Genomic DNA, 27733 nt, shown 5'->3' with positions numbered 1-27733 from the left:
TTACCACCATACTGTACTTCTATATTCAGATTGGCCTAGAAGAGTAGAAATGACACAAAATCTCTGTACTTCTACTGCAAGGAAATCTTTTCAAATAACAGTTTACACGCCATTCTTATTCAAAATATATTTCAACAAAGGAAGGCTTGCAGAGAATTCCCACTTGAAACACCAAACTTCTTCAACCCAGAGAAGGAAAATTAAATCCAGACATTTGAGGAAAAAATTTCTTCCTGAATAAGTATTAGATGAAGTAAAAAATCACTAGTTCTTTAATAAGCTATTATCAGACACAACCATAATACAAAGCAAAATCATGGTGTCAAGAAATCTGAGTCCTTCTCCTGCCTAGTCTTGATATGTTTTTTTTCCCTCTTCTCCCTCTCGCTCCTCTTCCTCACACATCCTTCATCCTCCCAAACCATGTCACATCTCTGAGATCTTGATGGGCTCCTCACGTTTAGCACTGCACAAATCTCTGTCCCAGATGACAGAGGTTACCTGATGTGCTATGACAGTAGCTGCTACTTCTCGCAGTTGTTCCACCTGGGCAAATCAGCCTTTTAATTTCTCCAGGATGCCAGCACTGTTGTAATAATGCTGAACCTTTGGCTAGATCTCAGAGCTGGTTCAAATTAACCAGGTGAGTCAGATCTTCAGCATTTCATCTTTGGTCATCAAAACTATAGCTCTAGAGTATGCTCATTGTTTAACTGTGTACAAAGAAAGAACCACAAAAAACAGTGGTGGCCATAATACTACTCTTCTCAGAATATTAAGTTATCTATTCAGACAAGTAAGTTTTCCATCGATCTCCAGAATAACTCTGTGATGGGATCCTATACAAGTCTAGAACGCTGCCAACACAAAGGGAAAATGAACACAGATTGCTCCATTTCAAACAAGGATGCAGTAGGTATCTGTTCTGAGAACAGCAAGTATGTCCAGGAAAGTTCTGGTTAAAAAAAAAAAAAGTAACAGTAAGCCTTTTAATTCTTTGAAAAAAATGCATCACACTTTTATTACTGATGCCCACCATTACTTTCCTTGAAACACACCTTCTGCATCATATGCAAGAAATTAAAAAGCTGGAGATACTGTCTTAGTCAAATACACCTCTGCTGTAACTTAATTCAGAAGCTGTTTCATCATTTCCTGTGTTACTAACATTAAAAGAACCAAACTCTGTTGACCACAAACATCCACAACATACATTTATTGGCTTAAAAATAGTTAAGATCGAACCACAGAAACTACTGTTCAATACTAAAACAGACATGATATGCATAAGTCTCTGAAATTACAGCAGATTGAAATGTAGACAATCCTCCAGCAATAAGCATGAATCTGTGGTAATCATTATCAGCTAACTGATCAGTTTCAAGTTCATCAACCTGAAGAAGCACAGCTAATTGCTAACTGACATCAAGAAGTGCAAAGATAAATTAATATTTCAACATAGTCTTAAATGATATCTTTAAACATACATTAACATTGATTGTTAAATACTAACAAAAAAGTACTATTGAAACAGCACTATTTCCAATTTTATCTGTACATTTTAGATATTCAGCATGCTGAAGATTGATAATGCTTGGCATTTACAGAACGCAATTGACAAGGTGACTCATTTCAAGGAACAGCTTACCACTGATTAAAATGCTGATGCTCTGTCCGCTGGCTCAACTTGTCACTATTAGCAGTTCTGATCAGTAAAGCCCTGCAGTGCACTTTTCTTCATATTTACACAGTATAAACATGCTTGGCTATATGTTACCAGAATTCAGTTTAGGTGCATGATTCGTGAAACACGCTTAGAAAATTAAGATATTTTAAGTAAAAGAAGTATTTTCACTATTCTAAGGAGAATATGTTTGCAGGCATGTTTACTGGATGGCTGCGTATGTCATTTGTGCCTGACACAGGCTGTTAACAGAGGTGCAAATTTAACTGTTTATTATCAGATTCCGCAGTGCAGAAACAGTCTTACAAGTGACACTCTCAACTTCAGGTAATATCAGATTTCTCTGTTTACTTGCAAAAGGCTTTCTACTTCCTCCTGACCATCTTCTTTCTTTCTCGTGAAGAGAAAACAAAGATAGCTCAATGCTGCCATCTGTCTCCACTGTTCAGATAGGCAGCTCCTGTAGGGTTAAAATCGAGGCAAAAGGTACTACTCTCACTCTTACCTAGCATATGCTCACAAAATGCACAACCACCTACTTGTGCACAAAAAATATGTGCAGTCTTTAATACTGGAACAAATAGCTTTTCTGTGCTTCTCTAAAATTTTACTGCTGCTTGATTATTCTAACTTCAGAATTATACACAAAATGGAATAATCAAAACAGAATCCCAACATCAGACTCAAAACATGCATTCACATCCATCCAGAACTGTGCTCTGTATGTGACAGGCAAGCTCAGCATAACACTGCCTTGATAGCTCAGCACTTTCTGTTAGGTAAGGCACAGCCAGTGTTATTACCCAGCGAAGCAAAAAAACACCTCTCAGTCAAAAGCAAATACATATTTTAATCAAGGCACTATCTTTGATTTTTCTCTTCATTCAAAGGCCATCATTTTGTTCTTGGCTTTATGAAAGTGAATGTAACTGAAAAAAAATTAACCAGCCATTGACAAGTTTATGTTCAATATCACTGTTATGCTCTTCTTTCTCTGAATACCAGACTTTCTGCTATGACATGACAAGACTATTCTCAGTTTCCTCCCACACTAGACTGTCCTCTCTTTCCACCCACACCAACCTCACACCCATTCTGATTAAAAGAGATAAAAACATGGCACACAAGTACAATCTATGAAAAGGCATCTGTCCTGCTTTCTTCTGTCGAACATAACTTGCCTTTGATGTGCTATCATTAAAGTAACATAGTCAAGTAAAAATTGTTTTTAAAACAAACAGAGTACAAAATCTGCAGATCTGAAAGACAGTCTTTCTTTACCGCTGTTCAGTTGAACTCTTTGGAGGTAAATGACAGTGTTCTCCTGACCTTCTTTGTGTTTAGCTCAGCAAATATCCAGAAAAGGTCCTGAAGAAACCATAAACTGATCCTCTGAGCTTGCTTCATTTGGTTTCATGTACAAGGGCTGCTCTGAAAGTAATACCTCCTATTTTACTTTGTTGGCCCACAATGTCGGAGGCAGACACTGGTGGCATGGCAATAGAGGTTGAACTTTCCCACCAATATTGTTACATTTTGCTGCTGTGCAGCAGATGGGAGCAGTAGGGCAGCCTAATAGGGAAGGGGGTATGAAACTAAGGTGTGGAAATGAATTCCTCTATGAGACAAGAAATGGCACCACTGACATTCATTGACACTTACTGAATATTCATGGGGAACAAACAGCGGATGTGTGCACAGTGAGGTAGTTTGTAGTGCAGTTTAGCAGTGGCAACAGAGACAGTGGCTTACCTCCACTAGGGCAGATTTTTACAAGTATGGCATGCAAGCTCCTGTTAATCAACGGCAAAAATGCTTAACTACTTTTGCTATGTTGAGAAATAGTGTTTTGTATCTGAGAATTTGCTCTATCAACTAGTATTATTCTGTTCTTGCATTTGTCGTACTTTCCATGGAAATAAATAGGAGGCTTTACTTTCAGAGCAATCTGCATATGACGTCAGTATTTTGTTTGCTGAGCTTTGTTTTGTTTGTTTGCTTTTAAATGTAGTTGATGTTACGTTTAGAATCTATAAACTCAAAATCTTTGATAGCCCTTGAAATTCTATGGATGAATCAGCTTCATTCAAGCAAAGACGCATGGACTACTGAATCCTTTCAAGATAGCAGTAGTTCACCTAAATCCATTCTTGGAACCCTGGGAACTGAAATACTTATTGAATACTGACTTCCTTTTCCTTAAATATTCTCCACAGTTCAATACTTCTTGAATACTATCTGCACTTAGATCTATTTTCTTTGTCTCCAATTTTGAAGTGCACGTAACAGTAAGACTAACGGCATCCTTGCTTCTGGTGTAAGATTCTAACTCCAGGAAAAGTACTTTAATACTTTTGTTCTTCACTTGTCTCCTTAGCTTTTATCCTTCTTTCTTCAGTGTTTGAATAGATAAGCTTTAATTAAAAGTCAACAAGCAGAATACTTAAATTAATTTGTCTATTCAACGAAGAAAAGAAAGGTACATGAATTCCCTTCAAGATTTAGGGTATTTTCCTAGTTGTACACCAGTATTGTTAATGGAATGTTACAGATAGTATCCATTTGGATCATTTCTTGAAAACCCATTTATTGAAGGAGAATCATACTTAAAAGGCTAGAACAGCACAGAAGAGAGTTCCTGCACTGGTCACTGTGATCTCTCCCATGTAGTCCTTCACAGAAACTTGCAAGGAAACTATATCACACAGTCTAAAAGCAGACCAACTGTTCCACTACTTCCCTGAACAAAAACATTTGGTTGGGTTTATCATTACCTCGTGTTTCAACAGCACTGATGCACTTTTTGATGACTGTGAACCCTATCTTATCCAACTGTGCGCCTAAAAGAAAAAGAGTTTGAAAAGTTTTAAAATGCCATTATAAATATGTCTTTCGCTGAAAAGTAAGACAGAACTTAATGACTAGTACTTCTCAGGCAAAACTGTAAATATTCTTAAACAGAACTACCTCACTCCTTTTTCTAGAGAAATACTCTTTTAATACCCCTTTTTCTCTCACATTCCCAGCTAGCCCAAATAAAAGCATGTCCTGGTGGTGGTGGCTACACTGAATCTATACAAAGTAGCAGCCTTTTAAAAAAAGAGATCTCTAATTAGGTACATCTGTTGGCACATGCAAAAAGATGGAACTTAACAATAGTTACTGCAACACTGACAACATCTGAGAGAGTTAACCAGATGGGACAAGGAAGCACTTAGGATAAAAAAACATAATCAACAGCACATTTTTTACAGAGGCCTATTCAAAGCCAAAGGAATTCCCACTCTAAAGATACAAGACACATGTATATCATTTCACAGCAGTTCTGGATCTGACTGCATAGAAGCAGCTGCATTAACAGAACAGCTGAGATCCAGCATTACTTTGTTGTTTCTCTTATATGTTTTGTTCACATAAAAACTTCATTTAAAAGCTTATATTGCAATGCAGCCCATCTTGCAAACATCTGGCCTTCTTGCTTCTGGTAACCTGGTCTTGCACTACTATAATAAAAATCTGGGGAAAAACTTGTATTAATAAATACCAGAACCCAGCTTTATTCAACAATAATAATTAAACAAAAGCATAAATACTCTGATAATGCAAGAAGGATATTTTCACTTAATTACTTTGCTAACTGAAGAAAACTAATATTATTTAAAGAAAGCTCTCTCTTCCACATTACGTAGTTTGCAGTTTTAATACATGCATTCAGTACTTTTTAAGCCAATCTTTATTTTCAGCTCCAATTTCTTTTAAAGTCATATTTATGCATTCAAACATATGTGTATATACAATCCGGACAAAGAAAATGTGATAAACTCACAAATTAACCCATTTTTAACCCATTTAACGCAAATTAACCATCTAACCCACTCACACAATGAACTTAAATTGGCACAGACTGTCTAGCTTATGTCCAATCTCCCAATTCCTACATATGTACTAAACCGCATTACTGAGAAAGCTCATTAACTACAAAATCTAAAAAGAATATTCAGTACTTGAGATTAAAAATACAATATTTAACTAAGTTAGAACGACAGATGAATTTTGCCTTTGCACACACTTCTCAGTAATCAGTTATACCAAAAGATCACTAAGTAGTAATTCAAATACTTACTTCCCTCTTGCTTTGCATTTGCTTTATTCAAATTGATGAAGAGCTAGCAAAGAAAGAGTAGAAAGACAAATCAGAGAATTTTATTAAACCAGAAACAAAACAATCCCTACATTAATGCCCAGTAGGCACAGCTATAGCTGTTTATAGCTAAGAAATATCACCAAGCTGCAGGACAAAGCCCCCTATTGCCTCAGAAATTAGAGACCTGGGTTTTTTAATGAACTAAGTTTTTGAAAAATTCTCGCAGAATCACAGAATGGTCTGGGTTGAAAAGGACTGCAGTTCCTTAGTGATTCAAGTCTAGTTGGTAGTTAGTAAAATGAGCTGTGATTTGAGTGCTCCAGATTCCTATGTTTCTCTGCAGATTAATTTCTCAGAGTTCAATGAATTCTCTTGCTGATTCCTGGGAGTTATGTCCCGCTTCAGCTTTCTCAGAAATTGTAAGTTTACTGGACAGCTTACAGACAATATATGATGGCAGTAGATACCTTAAAAAAGATCTCTGCAACAACATCAATGAAATGTACTGTTAAAATCCTGAGGAGCCAACTAATGTGACAGCGATACGTCTGTATCATTGACTGGAAAGCCTCATTATTTTTGTCCCTACAATATCAATGTAACATTTACAACTGTAAGAAAAATCTGTTGCTGTGTTTCAGTTCTGCTCCTCACACTCATTTCTTGGTGTGAACAAGATATTAAGCAAATTTGAGCAATCTAAACATCAAGGATGCAGGTTTTACTTTTTTCATCTAGTTTGTTGTTTGTTTGTTTGTTTTTTTAAATAATACCACAACTAACTAGTGCAAGTCTTGCCACTAGAATACAGTACATCATTGAATATGCTTACATTAGATGTTTTATACAATACCAATATCACCACTGTGATGTGAAATCACTCATAATAATAGCATTGTTATAAAGAAAAATACACTTCATATCAGCATTAGTGTACATTGACACTGAGCTTTAGCAACTTACTCATTTCACCTTTTATTTCACTTTTATTCTCTCTTTGCTGAATTCATCATTTTGTAAACTACGTGAATCCAATTTATTCAAGTACAAATGCGGTTGGAAGGGGAGGAGAGATTTCTCCATTACAGTACAAATGAACATTACAAAATGCCACTTACAGCTTCTTTTCCATCCAAGGCTTCCATCCACAACTTCCTGTCCTCCTCAGAAAAGGCTTGCATGGTCACAGGAGCTCCAGGCCTGCAACCACACAGAGTAACATTGGCAACTAAAATATGGCTTTGTCAAACTCTACTTCCACGTATAGTCAAAAGCCCACTGTCTTAAAGGGGTTTTGCTAAATTACTGAACACTGCTTCTCTTTGAAACAGAGGGAATAGAAATTATGTACACAGTAGGAACCAGGATGGAATGGAAAAATGAAAGTGCATGTAATCTCCAAGCTATTTATTTATAACAGTCAATTGTTGATATCATATTGATTGCAATTCTTGCTGAGTTACTGAGCCTTCTGAATTCTAAACAGACTTGGTCTTGTGTTAGTGTGCTATTACACAGGAGAAAAAAAGTAATAATCTCAACCTTAAAGCAGTGACATAAATGATCATAATTATCTCATAAGTATTCTATAAAAATAATCAAGTATTAATGCAGTATGTCATCACAGAACTCCGCTATTTATAATGTTCCTAACAAGCGAAGATGAACAACCATGGAACAAAGGCCTTGATGATCAGAGATTAACGTAAATCCATGTATTCATGTAGTAGGAAAAAGAAAAAGAACAATTGTATAGTTCAGCATAGCACACAAAATAAGAAAAATTCACAGCGCAATACATTGTTTGGATAAATATTAATTTATCCAATTAATATTTATCCAAACAATGTATTGTGCCAATTAAAGAAAACCTTGATTCACCCCCTCGCTAAGTTTGGCGAATACGCAGATTTCACTATAGGTGGACAGACACACAGAAATAAATAATTAATAGCATTCTCTCGGTTTCCTCTCTGTTTTTCCACTTCTAATCTCTTCAAGTAGTAAAATGGCTGCAGGGAAAAATGTTTTCTATTAACTGTAACGCTCATAGAATACATTCTACTTTTACTTCAGAACTGTAACCGTTTGCAGAGTTTAAATTTGCACACCTGGAGACATTTCTAATTTGATTTTACCTTACAAAAAAAATTATCAAACTGATGTCAAGTTACATTTGCGCAAGACAGACTTTTCAACCAAATTTTAACTGTCAAGCTATTAAACTTTTTCACCTTGAGGCAATAGTTAAAATCAGCATATGCTGAATAGAATATTATTTATTAGACAATCAAACTAAAGTGGAAAGAGACAAAGCCTTCTCTTTTCCTTTTCTTTTATTAGTCTCATGATCTGTGTCTGTAGGAAAGCTTTTTCCTACACCAGGAGACTTCTGCTGTCTCTTTTATATAATATAAAGTTTTCTACATTTGCTTCTTTAGAGGAAAAAAAAAAATAACTCTGGCTTTCTTTTAGAAATAAGTCTGTAAACATTCAGCTAGGAGATTCAAACAAACTGTACTCAGGTCACTTACAAGGCCAAACATCTGCTACAGAAAAGCCCTTCCTAAAACTCTGTGGTTTTCTCTCCTTCCAAAGCACAGGAATAAAGAACATCCCATGGCCAGCCACCAGTTTGTTCATTATTTTATAAGTGGGACAAGTTGAAGGATAAGTGTGTCCTGAACTGATACCAAAGGAAATGAGTTAATGGCCTGCAGCATAGAACTAATCTCCATGGGAACATCTCAGTACTACACACATATATTATTAAAAGAAAAATGTGTGATATCAAGGTCACATTGGACCAGTTGTGCCTATTATACCTAGACAGAAAGACAGATTGTATTTTTTCCCGCTTCTGTGAGAATGAAAAATTGTTCTGCAGGATCAAGCAAATACTGCTATCCATCCATTTCTGTTCAGCTCCAGATAACAGAACTCAAGACACACCGAGGGGTTTCAACTGCCATGTCTCACGGTACTTTTTCAGTTGGGAATCTGGTTTTCGTACTGATCAATACTCTGATCTTAGAAGAGTTGCTTTCAAGAGCTTAAATGTTTACTGTAATAATCATCATCATGGCAGTGTTGTAACAGTTATACCACATCTCTATCAAATCTAAAATGCAAGTTCAGACCCCTGCTGTAGATTTATGAGAAAAGCCACCTGTGCTGTAAATAGTATCTGCCACATGAGCTCACCACAGAATAGAACACAACTAATCGGTAGAACGAATGAGCTCAAAAGGTGAGAATGAGAAAACTCAGTAACGTTTCATGAATTTCTACTTAGCATTTAATGTACCAGGAGAACATGGCATTACCACACCCTTACTTTACTGCAATACCTTATTAGGTTGGATTTTCTCATCTTCATAAATAAAGGAAGTAAAAAATGCTGAGAAAAGCACTATTTGTTATATTTAAAGATCTTCTAAGCAAAACATATAAATAAGCAATTCTTCTTTTTTGAAATAAAGCAGTAGAATGGTAGCATTCTGAAAAGGCAGCAGCAGCAATGTTCAAAACACATAACATTATTGTATTGTATTACACTTGTCATATCCCACCAGCAAGAGGAGGGAAGAGGTGAGCCAGAAAAATTGCAAGATTTATTTCTAGTCTGAAAATCTAGCATAATCCAACAGCAACATGACGTTTTCAGAAAGCAGGCTTGTGATGCAAAATGGCCATGATTGTATGAATTATCCAATTTTTTCATGATAGCTACGCATACTTTTATTTAAACCACAATACTTTACCCGCAGTAACAGCAATTCATAACAGTTTCCTTATTTTCGTCTGCACTTTTATGTGATACCTCAGACAATGTCTACTTTTCAATTTAGATCTTCAGCAGTTCTGCTACACAAAACTGAGGTAAAATACAGTAAACTAAGACAGTGCTTGCAGGCTGCTCCAATGACTATTTCCATTGGCAGCTTGAATGAGCACTGAAAGAAGAGAAGAACAGTAATACAGCAGCAATATTTACTACTGGTTAGAAACAGTCTTTTCTAGTATTTCGTAAGCTTACCTGTCTGAAGATTCTAAGTCAAAACAGAATCGCCTGTCAATAGTATCTACGTTTCTTTTGGTGCAATATGTAAGGATGAAGAGTTCCCCATCACCCTGTGAAAATAGAGTTTTTATATGTTTGACTCAGTAAAGCTTCATTCTTCTATTTTATGCCAGACACAGCAATCTCCATATTAAAGGCTACTGCTAACTATCTTAAACACTTCTTTACGCTCTGGAATCTGTCTTACAGAGCCAGTCCTTTCTTCAAGACCAACCAACACTAGATCATGTTTTTCCCTTAACAATTGAGAAATACACAAATTTATCTGTGAATGTCGCATGACTTGTAACAGTTTCAATCAGAATTAATTGTACATTTGAATTATTTTTGTCTTATTCAACATCTCCAGAGGCAGATTTATGAAAGAAAAATTGCACTGAACATTTCAAGACAAGTGATCTTCTAACGTAGCAAAACTGGCTTCATAAATATTTTAGAATGCCAAATACTTACACATATACTTTATTAACTAAAATGGCTTATTACAGTTAGAACAAATCAGTAGAAAAAAAAATCATGAAAGTATTAAAATGATTAAGGAAGCCAATCTTCTAGAGCTTTTGAAATACTATTCCCAATTCAACATATTTGTAAATATACACAGCCCTCTAATTACGAGTGTCATCTTCCACAAATGGGACGTATTTCTCAGAAAAAATCCCAATGTGATTTCTAACCAAATTTGAAGACAGAGCAGTGCTGCATTTACAGCAAGACTGACTTGAGTGTTATTTTCCATTTTTGGGTATCTTTGTTCCTTGCAACAGGATGCTTTTCATACATTCATTTACTGTTTCATCTCTGAAGGTGCTGAGCACCTTCAACTCCCAAGTATTTCAACAGGAATAAAAGCAATTCAAAGATAACAGCGTCTTGAGTACTTCAGATTCCATGAAAGACATATGAAATTATATTCAGTTGTTCATACAATTTGTGTATCTACTAATATCCTCTTTTCTAGTTCTTTTAGTACTTACAACTATGAAAAAAAAATCTGGCTGGAGTGCATACGAAAGAAATTTTTCAAACTATCACATTTTCCCCATTTATATTTCAACAATCCACACACCTCACGAGTAAACTAGATTCTACCTAAATGGCACAACAGTGCACAGTAACTTTCTCTTTTTCTCTGGACTCCTGAAAACAAGCAACTGGAAAATTTGCAGAAGGCTTTTTTATTAATTCATTGAATTGCCTTAGGCTAATTTTCCAAAATGGCAGATTGAACTGCATGTAGAAAGAAAACAAAAGGGTAGAGAGGTGGAGATAAAAAAGACTTCACACATCTTAACTGATACTACCTTGCATCTTCATAGAGGGCGACAATGAGAGCAGAATACAAGAATATACTTACAGCTTTCCCTCCTGATCTATGTTCAAATGGAATCATGGTGAACTTCTTTGTCTCCTTCCTATATGTGCAATAGTGTTTCACCCAACTGGAACCAAAAGGAGCAGGCCCTACATAAAATGGAAGCATTGACTAGTTTGTACTGTTTCCCTCTTTTTACTTTTACTTTCTCATTGTTACTGTTTGTGTATTTCCCTCTACTGCTTTCTGAAATGACACTTCGAAGTCCTAACTGATTTCTAAGAATGTAGTTTAAAAACAAATTGTTTTGCAAAGTCAAACAAATTCTAAACAGTGCTTGGTATTCTTAAAAAAAAAAGAAAAAAAAGAGAGACATGCTTCATTTCATGCTCACTGACAAGTTGAAAGAATTATTAATCAATATTTATCTCACTCCTACAGACAAAACCATTTTTCCCCTATAAAGTACATATTCATCCCTCAAAAATTTGACTTTGAACATTTATTCAGATGACTTTGTTTAATAACCTGTAAATTCTTATTGTCTTTGTGCTGCTTGTATAAATAACCTTTGACTACCTGCATATTATGGGCACTATAGGAATACAAAAATATATCTTACTTTTTTCCTGTACATAGAGATAGCCTTCCATTGTGTTGTGATTTGCTCTTTTATGTTCCTGAGGATTTCTTCTGATCTTGTTCATGAGTTCCTCTACCTCTGATCTTGTTCCTTCAAAACGATTTCGTGTCTAAAACAGGATAGCTAAATAACATCAGTAAAGGGAGTGGAAAAAAGACTTACTCCTCCTGGCAGCTATTAAAACAATTATTTATAAAATGTGAGGACAATTAAAGACCATTTTAGGAATATTAGTGCAAGTTTTCTGACATTCAAAATTAAAGCATTTTCCAAAATAATATGCTGATTTGTTCGGAGAGAATTGAAATCCTGACTTTTAAAATGACCTTGGATTTGAAAATTTAAGTTTCCTAAGAAAAGTACTACCAAAATGTTGGCTTAGCACATGAGATCCTTGCTATTTTATCAGGAAGGAGAGGACTCTCTGTGGTTACTGGAAAAATATGACAGGAAGCTCACCAATAATTAAACATTAATTATATAATATATTATTTAATTAAACAATATATATATATATATAAACGATATATATGTATATACAATATATATACAATAATTAAACTGACAAACCATTCACGTGCCAAATGTTTTGGTTACATTAAAGCTGAATCAAATACACATATATTTAAAGGAAATAAAAAAGAAATAAAAGTCCAGTTTGTTATTATTCCTGGGCGCCACCCATTCAGTACTTGCAAGCAGTAGCAAAAGAAATATTTATTAGAATATTAGTAAAAATAATCAGAAAGTAACCATAGTACTCATTACTTATACAATAATAGTAAACAAAACAAAAGAGAAGCTTACACCTGATGCAAGTAACTCTTCAGTTTCATTTGAAAAATACTGACGGTTGGCAATACACAAATAATATGATAATATCTAGTTTTCTCCATATAGCCACTGACTCAAATTGCACAAATTGAAAACATACACTTAAATTCCAAACTGGTATTTTGCCCAGTTGGTGCATGCATTTTGAGGAGAGCACCTATTTCCAGATGCAAGCTTATATGCCATGCTGCTTTTTGAAAGCACCTTTATTTCCCTGAAAATGGATCAGCTTCTGAACACGATGCCTTACCTCGATTTGCAGGAAAAGTGTGCAGTTGTATGCACAAACAAATGCCTCATACATATAAACAAGTATCCATCCTGTCCCTAGACAGCCAACAGTATGTGCCTGACTGGCAATCTGTACATGCATACTCTAGATTTATGCTGAGAAGGATTTTATTCATGGGCACAAAGAGAATCCATGCAAGCTGGTCAGAGCAGCCACCCATACCCATGTGTTTTAGAGAGGAAAGCTAAATATACTGTTTAGATGATGACTAAAAACAACTGCCTTGTCACCTTTATGTAAAGCAACAGCTCTGAACCCATCCCACATCCATCGTCTGACTCCCAGATAATGTCTGCTCACAAATTAGGAGTCAGAACCCACAAGAGCTCATTTCCAAGACTCCAAACAATTTCTGAAGTTCTTTTTCACAATTACCTGGAAGAACTGTATTAAAAACTATACTCTGTATCCAAGGCAATGACAGAAATAGTGATAAAGGTCTCATATGCACATCATCCTTTCAGAGCACTGATTGCTTCTAGATGTTTCAAATGATTCTGCCAGGACCCTGTATGAGTTGTGATCACAAATCCAAGCCCACAAGATGTGTCCTAGGAATGGCAGGAAGGAATGAACAGGTCCTCAAAACTTCAAAAAACAAAACAAAACAAAACAAAAAAAAAAAAAAAAAAAATACAAAAAACACCAAAACTCCCAGCTGGTGCTTCCCTTTACCTTTTCCCTTCGTCCTATTTCTTCTTCACACTCTTTCACAGCTACCTCCTGACCAAAAGTTTTACACTGAGTGCTCTGAACGCACCTACTAGCACTGAATATCAGAAGCATAGAATTGTTGTAGTGTAAAAGGGACCTTTAAGTTCATCTAATCTCATCCTCCTTTAATCAGCAGAGACATGTGCAGCTAGATCAGTATTTCAGTGGTAAATGTTCTAGTACAGACGAAGAATCAGTATCCTTATCAGCATCCTCAGATTTGAGTGAAATTCTTCCTCTTTCATCTGTGATCACTCCTCCGAATCACTACAACTTTGCTGACAAGTCTCAAATCATTCTCCGTGAACAGCTAGGCTTTCTGTACTCAATCTTGTGCCCTTCTAACATGCGACTTCCTCTGGCAGCTCAGCAATACTACAGTCCTAGCTCATTCTTCTTTTGGGATGTTTCATTCATCTTCAACACTGCAGAACACGTGTTACATCCTCACGATCTTTCTAGATTTATCCTTTTATTTCCCTCTTAGCTAAGAGAGCTGTTAAGCCCTGCTTCCTTTTTCTCTGCAGCAATTTGAAATCCAGTTTGTTCTATTTTTTCACAAAAATTTATCTGACTTCTGCTTATGAAAGTACTAGCATTGAGTGCCCCTACTCAGCTAAAAAAAAAAAACAAAAACAAAAACAAAATATCTCTAGAGAATAAAACTCAGGCATATGGAAATAGAGTTAAAAGAAAGGTATCCTGAGATATTAAATCATGTCACTGTGTATTACAATAACCCTAATCTTCTCTTCTGCTTTATTGCCTCCCTACTGCTACCTGCACATTAAGGCATTCCTAAAAATAAACTGCAGCCTCCTGGAAGTACTTTACGTGTGTTAATTCCAGGTGCCCTTACAGATTAACAAAACAGATGCACTATAATACATTGTTTGCAGGAGGGTAAATGGTCTGTTTGCTAACAAAAGTCCTGAGGCACATCTAAGTTAATTTCAAATCAGTTTTATTTTTTAATAAACTTCAAGAAGGAGAAAAGATCACCTGACTAGTGGCTCTGCCCATTGCACTGCTTCAACCTGTCTTCTTGCATTCTCAAACCCAAGCTGATCATACTGGACAATTTGGTGTGAGGGTACAGCAACTAGTGCAAGTCTCAGGTTGCAAACCAGCAGGGATGAGTTGGTTATTAGGACTGTTTTTTTGTTTTGTTTGTTTGTTTGTTTTTTGTTGTTAAGAGGAGAATAAGAATCCACTGGAGTCAGCAATGATTTGCTGAGCAATGTGCTTTGTTAGCCAGAAGATGGCAATACAACTCTAGAGTTCAGAAGCAGCGTACTAACCACGAGGAAAGCCTTGGCAATACAAATTCTTTTTGACAAAAAATTTAAGAGGCATAAATATCAATCACAACTTACATTTTGTATATTTATCTGCAGGGCCATTTTGTAATGACTGAAGTCTTTAGCGAGTTCATATCCCTGATGATAGAAAGTGAACAAACCCTGAAAAAATGATAGCACCTGAAATGCAAACAAGAGATTTGTGAGAAAGTGAAATTTAACTTATCCAAACATGATTCCTGCATGTAATCTTTTCCATACAGATCAAAGATGACAATATGATTATTTTTTAAACAAATTTCTAGTAATGCCATAGTAAACTTCTGAGCACCTACTTGCATCCAAGCTGTCAGCTACAAACATTTCGGGGTGGTTCTGTCCCTGGAATTTCATGGTTGAGCTTTATTTTAAATCTGACCATAAACAGTGTATATTGCCTATCTCCAAAACTTCTCTATGCGATGTTTTCCACCACCTGCTTTGATACCAGTGATGTTTGGAATAAATGTGGACATGAGGATATAACAAACTTTTTAGTCACTATTTCCCTAGTCATTTCCCCGCCTTCTAATGACGATGTTTCATCATACAGTTCACTGGTTTGATTGAAAGCAGACACTCTCCCTCCAGCAGCTTTACTTTTAACAGCCTTTTGAATGTGGATATGACTCTCTCTCAGAGCTATAAAATTACCTGTATTGCAGTTTGTGACTTCAGTGTTTTGAATAAAAAAAGAATGATTTGATCACATCGCAAGCTGGGTGAGGCTGCACTAGTGCCTGCTTCTAATGTTTAGCTCAGTTGGTTGGAAAGAAGTGACACAGGAAAGAACAACTGTCTTTATTAAACAGAACAAATCAAAGAGTATATTTAATGAAGTTTTAAGATGCATACAAAAATACATTTTCAAAAATGCACCTCCGTTGTGCATATTTTTAAGCATTAAATGCTTAAAACAGTGGAAACAGGAAAACAGTGATAAGAATCTGGTATTAAACAATTTCAGTTTACTAGTGAAAATTTCAAATACAAATCAAGCAAAAATGTTTAGCTTGTTCAGAAAAAGAGAAAGGGACATGTTTTGAAAATACCATTTGAACATATTCAATTCCACCTCAAACGAAACATTTAAAACCACCTGACACTGAGTTTTTAGCTAGAAGCATGCTTTTAGCATATGAGCGTAGATACAAGTTAACTAATAGACTTCTAAGTGTCACCTTCTAATTGAAAAATAACTCCTCACATTAGACAAGGATAGCTTTTCACTGGTTAAAAGATGTTTTTCAAAAGGTAAAAAAGGCTGGCCTTATCATCTTTTTTTGGAATCCTCAATTCTAACTCACACCACAGATCAAGGTTGTTTTCTTTTTGCAGTACAGCACAAAATTTCACATATTTTCTGAAAATCGGCATCAGCAGATCTAATTCTAATTATTAAAATAAGCTTTGAGCTGCTTGGCTAAGTTTGTCTGGATTAAGAACTTACACAGAGAAACTGCGTTAAACTCTGTTAAGTCACACAATTGCATGCATCTTCACAAAAAACAGAGCTCCGTGGCTTTTTCCAATTGCATTCTTTCTCAGTCCTTTATGAGTGATGGGGTAGAGTGTATTAATTCACTGGTACTTACAGGTTCCACGCACTCAAATTTCTTCCGTTCCTGAATCTCTTGCAACTTGCACACATATTCAAGGGAGAGCTCATAGAAGTGTTTTCTATTCTGCTCTACCTGGTTGTCCGCCTAAACACGAAATATAGCTTATGAAGTTTCAAAAATATTTTTCAGACAGCTTCAAACTGACACGTGTATAGCATACAAGTTGCAAGCAACAAGATAATTTGGTCCAGACCAAGACTCATTTACAACAGAGCTCGTTCTTTTACTTTCAAAGGGAAACAGCTGTTCCCTTTTATTAGATAACGTATCATGCTTTGATTCATGAAGCTACATTTTTAGAAATGTTTTGATAACACTTCTTCCAGCTGCTTTTTGATGGAACCTAACCAAATAAATCAGTGCAAGTACTTGAGCACTGATGTACTAATGTTGAAAAGCTGCATGCCTGAACAGAGAGGGGGGGCTGAAAGTGTCAGAAACAGGGGAGATCATCTCTAGTCAGAATAAGCTAGAAAAAATTGCTGAAAACACATTGCTAGTACTGGAAAGAACTGCTGTTCACAGCCATGATGCTATCAGATCCGCCTCACACCCATGCTGACTCTGATTGACAGTAAAGTAAGAAAAAAATAACATTCAATTACTGGCACACATTTCACAACTTTATTTAGATCATTAAATATTTAAAAATGCAGCCTTACTCGCTGCAGCTGATTTTTCTCTCCACTTTGGTAAAATGCCAACATCACATTGATCAGCTGTATTTCAGCTGCAGTTCATTCCCACATAAATATTTAACTGCACAGGATATATGAATTCTTTCTTTACGTTATTATTTACACTGTAAGTATTTTCATTCAACTATGAAACTTCAAAAACTGACTAATGGGATCTTCATTGAAATACATTAAAGAAAGGGCAGAAAGATACTTTGAGTGATTAACTTTTGCATATGCTATAACAGCAAACGCTGCTGTAAGGTCCATTAAAGCTTCTGCACAAAACTACAGAAGGAAATAGGGAAAAGTCTAGATGAAAGGGTCACATTTACCTTCATACACTTTGTCTTAAATACTAAGGTTACATCCTTCAAGCGCTGACTACTATTCTTTAAGAGGATAAATCCAATAAGCTGAGACAGTTTTGCCTTAAGATGTGCTTTGGTAGTCTGCTACAAATCTGTCAGTGGCTAAAGAGGTATAACACCAAACACCATTAAAGAAAGAAAGCAATTATCCGCACATCATTAAGTAAAAGTGTTTCAAAAAGCAAAGCCATTTTGATGAATTCTCTAAATGATGCAACATAGGAATTGTTTGAGTGCTCTAAGTCGTCTGCAAAGCTTACAGTGATATGCAAAAGTATAGACAGACTACACAGCTGGTCTACTAGGACACTTGGCTAATCAGGGGTAAGACTGCTCTAAATACACCAAAGCCACTACAAAGCCTGTTTGTTGTTTTTTTTCCCCATTTCTTTTGTTGTTTTTATTGTTTTGGGTGTCTGCCCCCTCCCAGTTCCCCAAGAACATAATACCAAATACAGCTACTTTATTATTACGCTGCCAAAGAAATACAGAACTATCACAAAGACCACACTTCAGTGAACTTTCAAGAATATCTCTCTACTAACAGAGTCAAAGACACACTCCACTGTGATATTATTTCCATCAAATTTTTGGAAAATTTATATGCAAAACTACAGGCTCTTGCACACAAGTAATGCCCATGAACTTCAGTGAGAGTACTCAACTCCACAACAGAAACTTGTTTATCCATACAAGGGCTGATGCTGCAAGTGCATTATGGAGACATAGCCTACTAATGAAACTTGAGCAGTTTTGAAATGAAACGAAATCTGAGCTTTCATGTTCCTGGGTAATTTATCAGTTACATGAACCCCTTGTTATTTGTGAAAGACTGCATATGTGTGTATATTTTATACGTATAAAATGAGGTAGGGAAGCAGTCAAGAAGAGGAAAATCTCTCAGCTCTTTTCTCACATACTATTTGCTGTTGCTCCAGAAAGAAAATAAATGCTATTACAAATAAGGATGATTATGATAATGAACCGACAGGAACAGAAGGAATATCAGGGAAAACAGATTTATTTTGTAGTTAAAAATGATCTGTAGCATTACAATGTAGCATTATTGGGGGGGGGGGGGGGGGGGGGAACGGCTCTGCAAAGCATGAGAAGAAAAAAAGCAGTACAAAGCCACCACTTTCAGGATTGTAAGTGTTGCTGCACTCTGCATGAAGTATCAACACAGAATGCTTAGTCAATACCTTACATGTAACTGAAGTTACATATGTGGTAAAGTCATCAAAGAAACATGGAGTTTCTCACAATATTCTTGCATTTTGCTATTCTCATAACTATGTTTCATATATGTTTCATGTGAAGCAGTTGAAACAGAAAACAATCGGAAAACTGTACGGTTACACCATCAAGTTGAGCAAATACTGATTTTGTCAGCAACCTTTCAGTTTGACAGAATTTTTTATTTTATCTCTATGAATGCTGCTTTTGCATTTGTATAAAATCCATTTATCTATTCAAAAGACAGTAAATTGAAGGAACAAGAGCAGCAACAATACCTCTTGTAATTGTACCTCCTTCTTCTTAGCTGATAAATTTAAATGCTTTTCTAGCAAACTGTAGTTCTTCTCAGTCTCTTTATCAAACTTCTTCTTTTCCTCCTAGACAAAGGAACAAAGTAACATTCATTTACAAATAAGAACTTTAGTAAAACCTCCTTCCTTATCTTTCAAAATAGTACTTAATCAGAAACAAAGAAAAACAATCTACCACCATTCCATTAAACAAGGAAAAGTATTTCTAACTCGTTCTTTAAAAAAAAATTGAAGGCTAACTTGAAATAAAATCCCATTACTTCATTATGGTGAAGTTTATCAAACAAATGAATGCTTACATATATGTCTAATTAAAAACAAAAACAAAACAAAACAAAAACCTATGTATTGATCCCTGAAAATCAGGAAAAATAAAGTGTCACCTACATCTTCCTGGTTTTGAATAGAGCACTTAAACAAAACATCAGTTTCACTAAAAAAAATAACTTTCCATAACTGATAGGAGTAAAGAGTAAAAAGATCATTTGTGTAAGTTCCAATAGGTTTGCAGTCCTGATACTGAAGTGATTTCAGCTCCACACTCATTAAGATTTCTTGATTTTAAAAGCATCCTAAGAACTCTGTGCTGTATTCCAGCTTCTACCAGATTGTTGCTGCACTCATAAAACAAAAAAAAACATTAAAAGAAACAAAAATCTCCAAGGAAAATAAAATCATGCTAGCAAAAGTGAAGCCCTCACTCCCTCTGGGAGTTCCTTGTCTTTTTTGAGCTGGAGAGCCCAGAATTTGGCACAGAATTCTAAGTGTGGCCACATCAAGGCAGAGTAGAAGGGAAGGATCAACTCCCTTGACCTGCTGGCCACACTCTTTTTAATGCAGCCCAGGACACCATTGAATTTCTTGGCCACAAAGGCACACTGCTGGCACACAGACAACCTGTTGTCCACTAACAGGACCCCTTGGTCCTTCACTGAAGAGCTCCTCTGCAGCAGGTCATCTCCTAACCTGTACTCATGCATGCAGTTATCTCTCTTCAGGTCTACCTACAGATTTTGTTGAACAGAATCAGGTTCTTCCCCATCCAACTCTCCAGACAGTACAGGTCTCACTGAGTGGCAGTACAGCCTGCTGGTGTGTCAGCCACTCCTCCCACCTTTGTATCATGAGCAAACTTTCTGAGAATGGACTCCATCCTGTCATCCAGGCTATTAACAAGAATGCTGAACAAGACTGGACCTAGTACCGATCTCTGGAGAACACTGCTAGTTACAGGTCTGCGACTAGACACTACGCCACCAATTACAACTCTTTGAGCTCTTCCAGTCAGCCAGTTCTCAACCTACCTCACTGTCCACTCATCTGTCCTACACTTTCTAAGCTTCATTGCCAGGATGCTATAGGAGACTGTGTCAAACACCTTGCTGAAGTCAAGTTAACATTCACTGCTCTCCCCGCATCTACACAACATAGAAGTCTACCATGTTGGTGAAGTGTGATTTTCCCTTGATGAATCCATGTTGACTACTACTGATAACCTTCTTCTCCTCCAATTCCTCGGCATCCAGAACAAGTTGTTTCATCACCTTTCCAGGAATGAGGGTGAGGCTGACTAGCCTATAGTTTCCTGAACCATCCTCCCTGCCCTTTCTGAAGACTGGAGTGACACTGGCTATCCTCCAGTACTCAGGCATCTCTTCTGTTGGACAAAACCTTTCAAAGATGATGAGACAATGAGACCAGTTCAGCAATCACCTCTGATGGCTCCCTCAGCACACATGGGTGCATTCCGTACGGGCTCATGGATTTTTGCACACTGATTTTGGCTAGGTGGTCTCTAACCATATCCTAATCAACCAAATGGAAGTCTTCCATTGCCCAGACTCTCTATCTCCAGGTCTGGGATTCCCAAGAGGTAATCTTTGTAGTGACAGAAGCAAAGAAAGTGTTCAGTATCTCCACCTTCTCATTATCTTCTGTTACCAGGGCACCCATCTCATTTAGTGGGGAACCCTCAGTTTCCCTAGTATTCCTTTTACTGCTGACTTTAAAAAAGAATAAACTTTATTATGATTCTTTATTATTCTTTATCTCCTTTGCCAGATTAAATTCCAAGTGGGCCTTAGCCTTCCTTACTGCATCCCTACAGGCCCTGAGAACATTCACATATTCTTCCCAAGTAGACAGGAATTTTTAATACATTACATATGTTTTTGTTTCATTATCAATTGAGGAACAATATGATATGCATATGGGACTAACAGGATTAGACATAATGTGATAGCATGTGAGAAATCTGGAATAAACATTAAATATTTGTATGGATTTTTTCTTTATGTGTTCTACAATTAAGCAAGACTGTTCTATTTAAAGTAACTGAGAGTTCTGTCCAGAAAATGTCTAAATCACATTTAAGAGCTTCAACTTCACAGAAACAGCATGCAGGTGTATGGCAACTGCTGAATCATGGCTTGAACCTCGGATTGATCACCTGAGGCGAGCACCGAGTCAACCATGGGAGCACAGGTGAAGGCAATTCACCTATGTGATCAGAAGGGGTGGAGCCTGGCTGCACCTTTCCTAGACCCCATTTAGGGGCTGACTGTAACTGAGGAAGGGTTTTTCTCGGGAGATTGCACCTTGTAGAGTTTTTGGCCAGTCTGCACTACCAGTGAGTACTTTTCATTTATCTTTTCCAATGTGATAATCTTACTAGCCTAAGTTTTCTGTGTACTCATTGATCACATGATACTTTACAACATCTGTATACTTATTGATCTTACAGTAGGAAGTTAAGGGAAGAGTCGGGCATCCAAAGGCTTGTGAGCATGTAACATATCATGTTAAGAACATCAGAGACAAAATTCTAGAAAACTATGAAGTAAGAAAAGAACATGAGATAATTTAAAAATAAGTATTGCCCCCAAAATGGCAACATCCTTTCATGCAAAAAGAACTCAGTTGAAACGATCCACTAACACAACTGTTTCTATGAAAATAGGTTACATTTAGAAAAAAATAACTTTCCTTTGGTGACTCTCCATATTAAAAACCAAGGGTTTTGTTGTTGGGTGAGTTGTTGGTCCAGATCTCTGAAACAGTTCTCAAACAACCACAAAATTGTAAAAGCCACTGCACCACTAAAATGCAACGACTTAGGCAGAGCATTTTGCATGCATGAACACTGAACTTGAGTTGGGAATATATTAATCATTCCTGCTAACATGAAGTATAATTCTCCTGTAATTAAAAGGTCATCTTAGTTCTTAGGTATCATTGCTGTTGATGTCATTAAATTCTAAAACCAAACAGCTGCAGACTGGTAGGTCAAAAAAATGTAATAGTTAACTTCTAGAAGAGAAAACAATGTTAAATACCTGTACTTCATCCCCTCCCCACCCCTCTCTCAAGTAATCATTTAAATCTGTTCCCACAGGTACATTGGGCTAAATATTTTCCTTACTATGAAAAATGAGTCTGTATTTAACTTATTACATTTACTTTGTTTTATAAACACGATGTAGTAGCAACCTTAAAAAACAAAACAAAACAAACAACAAAAAAAAAACAAACTGATATTTCTATCAAAACAAAGTTTCTTTAAATGAAATCTTGTCTTCAACCTCTTCCCCACTCATACTGAGCTATTAGTGATGTATTTAAAACTGAAAGTAAAACAAAAACTGTTTTCACTTTATGGACTGGAAAAAGAATAAAAAGATTATAAGCTCATGGATAAGCTACTTTGGGTAGTTAATAAGTTTCAGCTATTGATTGTGCAACTGCAAACATAAAGCAGAAAAGGGTTACCCATTAGGAAGGAGAAAAGGCTGCAAGCAGTATTTCTGCTATTCTAGGCAGAGAAGATGAGGTGGGGGAGGAAAGAAGGAAGCAGAAGGACACGTTCTTGTCTTGAGGCATACTTTCCATTGGTTTCTGAAGCAACTTCTCCAAGTAGAAAAATGTGTGAATACATGAAATACAAACAACAGTTTCCCTCTGCCAAATACATGTTATTGCTGCACTGCAATCCAAGTAAAGAAATTAAACAAGCTTATCATAAAAGCAAATGAGGGGCAAACCTTTACAGCTCCTAGCTGCTCTTTCCTAAATCGTTCCAAAGGTTTGATCAGAGTTTCAGTAACACTGAGTGCCTAAAGAAAAAAGAGCATGGGTTAAGTTTCTGTTGCCAGACAAGTCAATTTTAGATCTTTTTAGAAAACAAATAATCAAAAAAAAAAAAAAAAAAAAAAAAAAAGTCAAGCTAGGATACGGAGTTATAACTGAAAAAACAAAAAACCTCTGAGTTGTTTTAAGATCTTGGAATTTGTCATCACTTTTAATTTCAGTTTCAGGAAAGTTCAAGTAAATCTGAAGTAAATGAACAAATGCAGAAACTTCAGAAGTTTAGAGGCTGCATCTAAACAGCAATTGATTTACTTGATCAGGTCAACAGCTTCAACAACTGAACACTGGAATGCGACACAGGATAAGTAACTGTTTTCACTGGGGAGCACACACATTCCTGCAACAATGCAAAACTCTGTAAACAGCTGTAGAACGGACAACAAAGAGTAAATGATAAGCTTTCAACATGCAGTTGAAGTGGTTAGGCACTGAAATATATATTTTCAAGTATTTACATTTGGTTACATTAAGAAAGCATTAAGTTAACCTAAGTAACAAAATCAAGAGGTATGGTGGTAATAAATGAGAAAGTTAGTTGGCGGAGTAGAAGTTTAATCCATCTCTTTTGGAGCATTCATCAGTGCTCTCTTGATAAATGGCCTCACTGCCTCACTAAAAGGGGAAGAAGAAAAAAAAAAGCCACTGTAAGACTGAAAAGTAGCTTATTTAGTCCTGGCCAGCAAACAGGGTTTCTATTTCATACGAAGCTTTACAGGATATGAAGTGGCGTTGGGATTGGTCTTGGTGGAAACAAGATTTAGAATCTTAAGAACACTTGAAATTTCAGCAAAGCTGGAATTTCTTGAATGCAACAGCAGAATTGAAAGAGTGACAAGATGGGTAGTGTGGCAAAGCAGATTCCTTGCAGTCTTAGTTCTGAGGCAGAGCCACAGGGTAACTCAGTTCCAAGACAGCGGCCAGCACAGGCCAGGGCTGAGCTTCCAAGAGTCAAGGAGAAGCAAACACTGCAGGCTTAACCTGGCGTTCTGAAAAGCTCTTATCGTAAAACGTGAGGAATACGTTAGAGATCTGGCACAGCATGAATCTAAATAGCACTGTCTACTCCCACCCAGCCCTGGGGCCATGTAGGGGATTTACTGTGGGAGTCAGCCTGCCAATTCATGGTAACCACAGCAACTCTGATTTTTCAACAGCACTCTAATCTAAATATCTAACTGGAAACCAAATATCTGGCAAGTCTGGGCCAAACCAAGTGTTGTACAGTCATCCTCAGAGCTGACATTTCCTAACTTCAGAGCTGTTGATCTTGTGGCCCAAACTCTTTGGACATTCACTTCCCAATTTTGTCAGAAACACTTCAGCACACTCTCAAGGGGGGAAGGAAGGAAGGAGGACTGACAATCTGATAAGTCTGCATTTCAGAAGTGTGCAGGGGCGCTGGAGTAACTATGACACAGGAGAGCCTTGGTGCAGAGCTGGGGAGGGGGACAGGCAACAGAGCAACTCCTGCTGTGTGTCAGACCCAACTTAGGTTTTTACTGTAGTGATTATCACAATACTTTGAATGCTCTGACACATGGATAACCATTAGTTCCCCATGCTGCTTCAGCTCCTGTCAAAAGACAGCTAGAGAAATCAGTTGTCTCAGGCAGGAGCTGAGCAACGTGCAAGGGTTTACTTAGCCCTTTTGGAACTCTAGGCACATATATCCTAACTAGTCAAGCAGTCAGCAGGAATCTCCAAGGACAGTTTTAGGTTGTGAATATCCCAGAAATTTCCTGGAAACTCTAGGACTGGAAGGCAAGGGCAATGTGTATTTCTAACAGAATCAACCCCACGCAGCAGTTTCCTGGGACACTGCAGCAGCATCTGAGGACTGAGAAATCTCTTTTCTAGACAAAAGGATTCACCCAAATCTGAGTGGAGAACTGCTTGCAGAATGACAGAAAATCCTTCTATTTAATGTTAAGAGGTTTGGTTTTGTTGTTTTTGACAGTTTCCTCTTTACTGACATTGTGAGGGAGAAAGCTGTGAGGCTTCCTCACAGAAGAGCTCGAGTGGATGAGGACAGACAAAGCCAGCAGAGGCCAGAGCCCAACTGGTAAGAGCACCTCACAGTGCAGAACTACAAATTGCTTATCTTTTTTAACTTATACGCAACAAAAAGTGAAATGTAAGATCAATAGGTTCATTAACATATGCTAGCATCAAGTCCAAGCCAAAGAAAAACACAGCAATTTGGTGCAGTGGAAAACAGAGCAAAACAAAAACCAGAAACAACACAGACAGAAAAGGCTCTGGTTTATACACCAGAGGGCTGGCTACAAATCGATTCCTCTGCTATACTGCTGTGTAGCATTAACCATGGGAAATACTAACAGTATTTGTCTGAAGCAGGAAATACGACAAATCACTAAATCAAAATGGGATGTTCCCTCCAAGATAGCCTACAAATAAAGATTGCAGTATTGGCAGTGGTATGATATGCCAGTAATTCTTTCACTAAAGAAAAACAAGTCTTGTCTCCTCCCAGAGGAGACAATTCTCATTTTGCATAATCAAAACCAAACTTTTATAACAGATGGCTTTGAAGCACAATTTTTCCTGCCCTACAGGTGTTTATGATTTGTCACCCCCTGTGCTTTCTCTGTACACATTAAACAACAGTGCTATTGGGTATTGGACAAGTGGGATTTTGTGGATCCCTGGTAATTCATGGAGCTTCACACCAGGCCTACAGATAAAAAAAAACAGGATGAACACTTCTGAAAATAAGTGTGCAGGAGTTTTTATGTACAGAAACCATCAAGGAAGATGTGACTGCTAAATTTAATAGTGAATTACAGAGCTGTTCTTCTGACTCAGAGAAATGAAAACTATGTTCATAATTACAATATGCACATTATTACAAGGAGGAAATCCAAGTGTTTTCCAGTACTATATCATAAAAAAACTACAAAAAATTGTGTTCTCACTAGTGGAACAAAAATATTATTTATGCTATAGTCAGAGTATGATGTTAGGAATGCCCACTATTTAAAGGGTACAGGGAAATTCTTCTCTTGATATCCCTAAGCCATCCAAACCTACCTTGAAGGGATTATATACTCTCTTTTGAAACCCAGCAAACCAACTACAGTAAGCATAAACCATAAGAGAATCAATATGAAGAGGTCGCATCTTCTTCAATGATATCTTAGCTTGTTTTTTTGAATCTCAATATTTCAGGAATGCTTTTTTAAAAGAAAAAATTCTAGTGCCATATGCACACATGCTTCAGTCTGTATATTTGAAACTGCTTATGCCACTTCTGTTATGTTTGCTTCATCTATTGAAATAATGAAGAATTAGTTTTAACATAACCCTCAGAACAACAGGAAAAAAAAAAATCCTCACTGTTAACATCACTTAAGGAATTCACTGTATCCAGCGTTTTCAAGAGTATCTTACAGAAGCTTTGGGTATCTCCTAATTTTAGATGCCCTTAGAAAACTTCACCTGCTCAGACAGAAACGTTTTACAGAAGGGAGATTATTCTGACTTTCACAGTTGCTTATTATGTCAGAAGTAATAAATTACGGGCTTTAAGACTAAGAGGCCCAAGCTAACATTTTCTACAAAGAGACCACAAAGGCACAGATTAAATCCATTAGCAAGTACGTTTACATTTCCAGCAACTTGCCTATTAGTCAGCTGAGTCAACAAGATCCAACAGGTAACCTACCAGTCAGTGCCAGTTCACAACAACTCCATTTAGCCTGTAATTTTTTTCTCTTCTTGGAGAAGTGGGAGAATGGCTGTTGAGGGAGAAACTGCTTTCCCCAAAGACCTCCTCCTGAGCATTGGAACCCAGCAGACAGCGCCATCCTCCAGCCCTCCAAGCTCCTCATGCTTCCTTGTTCTCCTTCAGCAGACAGGAGCGCTCTGACTACGAAATGCAGCACCAATCAGTTCCTGCAGACATAAGCAGGCTGTATTGCAGGAGAGGAAGGTTATTCGTGTAGGCTGTGAGGAAATATCAACCCACACACGTTTTCCAGAACTTCAGTCTGGCCTCTGTGGCTACAAAAGGTAGGCAGAAGTTTATCAAAATTTGGTTTACTAATTAGACAAACGCAACAGTGGGCCCCCAGCATTAATACTAAAAGTATCCTTAGATTCCAGTCTTTACTGGAGGAACAGGAACAGCACTTACATGTTGCTGGTAAATAAATCCTGGTGTGAGAAAAACATGCACTGACTGCTCCACACCAAACCTGAGCTCCCTCACATACAAGAGAGGTTTACTGGAAATGAATATATATATTCACATATAACATACATATGTATTAGAAGGTCATGTTTCATATATATATA

General features: G+C 36.9%; 1 protein-coding gene across 1 annotated transcript in view; it reads right to left on the bottom strand.

Annotated features, from left to right (window-relative positions):
• The window catches only part of ARHGAP10 (Rho GTPase activating protein 10), a 133442-nt gene that overhangs the window by 62199 nt on the left and 43510 nt on the right, over window positions 1-27733 (bottom strand). The window contains exons 4-13 of the mRNA XM_042871710.1: window positions 23311-23382; window positions 19235-19336; window positions 16646-16756; window positions 15087-15191; window positions 11850-11979; window positions 11270-11376; window positions 9868-9962; window positions 6947-7028; window positions 5808-5850; window positions 4459-4524 (exon numbers count right to left, since the gene is read on the bottom strand). Of these exons, the coding sequence (XP_042727644.1) occupies window positions 4459-4524; window positions 5808-5850; window positions 6947-7028; window positions 9868-9962; window positions 11270-11376; window positions 11850-11979; window positions 15087-15191; window positions 16646-16756; window positions 19235-19336; window positions 23311-23382 (913 nt within the window). The remainder of the gene's footprint in view (window positions 1-4458; window positions 4525-5807; window positions 5851-6946; window positions 7029-9867; window positions 9963-11269; window positions 11377-11849; window positions 11980-15086; window positions 15192-16645; window positions 16757-19234; window positions 19337-23310; window positions 23383-27733) is intronic.

This window comes from Lagopus leucura, unplaced genomic scaffold (genome assembly GCF_019238085.1).
Source record: "Lagopus leucura isolate 7727_CA_CO unplaced genomic scaffold, USGS_WTPT01 Super-Scaffold_100004, whole genome shotgun sequence".
Lineage (NCBI taxonomy): Eukaryota > Metazoa > Chordata > Aves > Galliformes > Phasianidae > Lagopus > Lagopus leucura.
The sequence above is the reverse complement of the archived record's forward strand: the minus strand, read 5'-3'. Positions and strand labels throughout refer to the sequence as shown.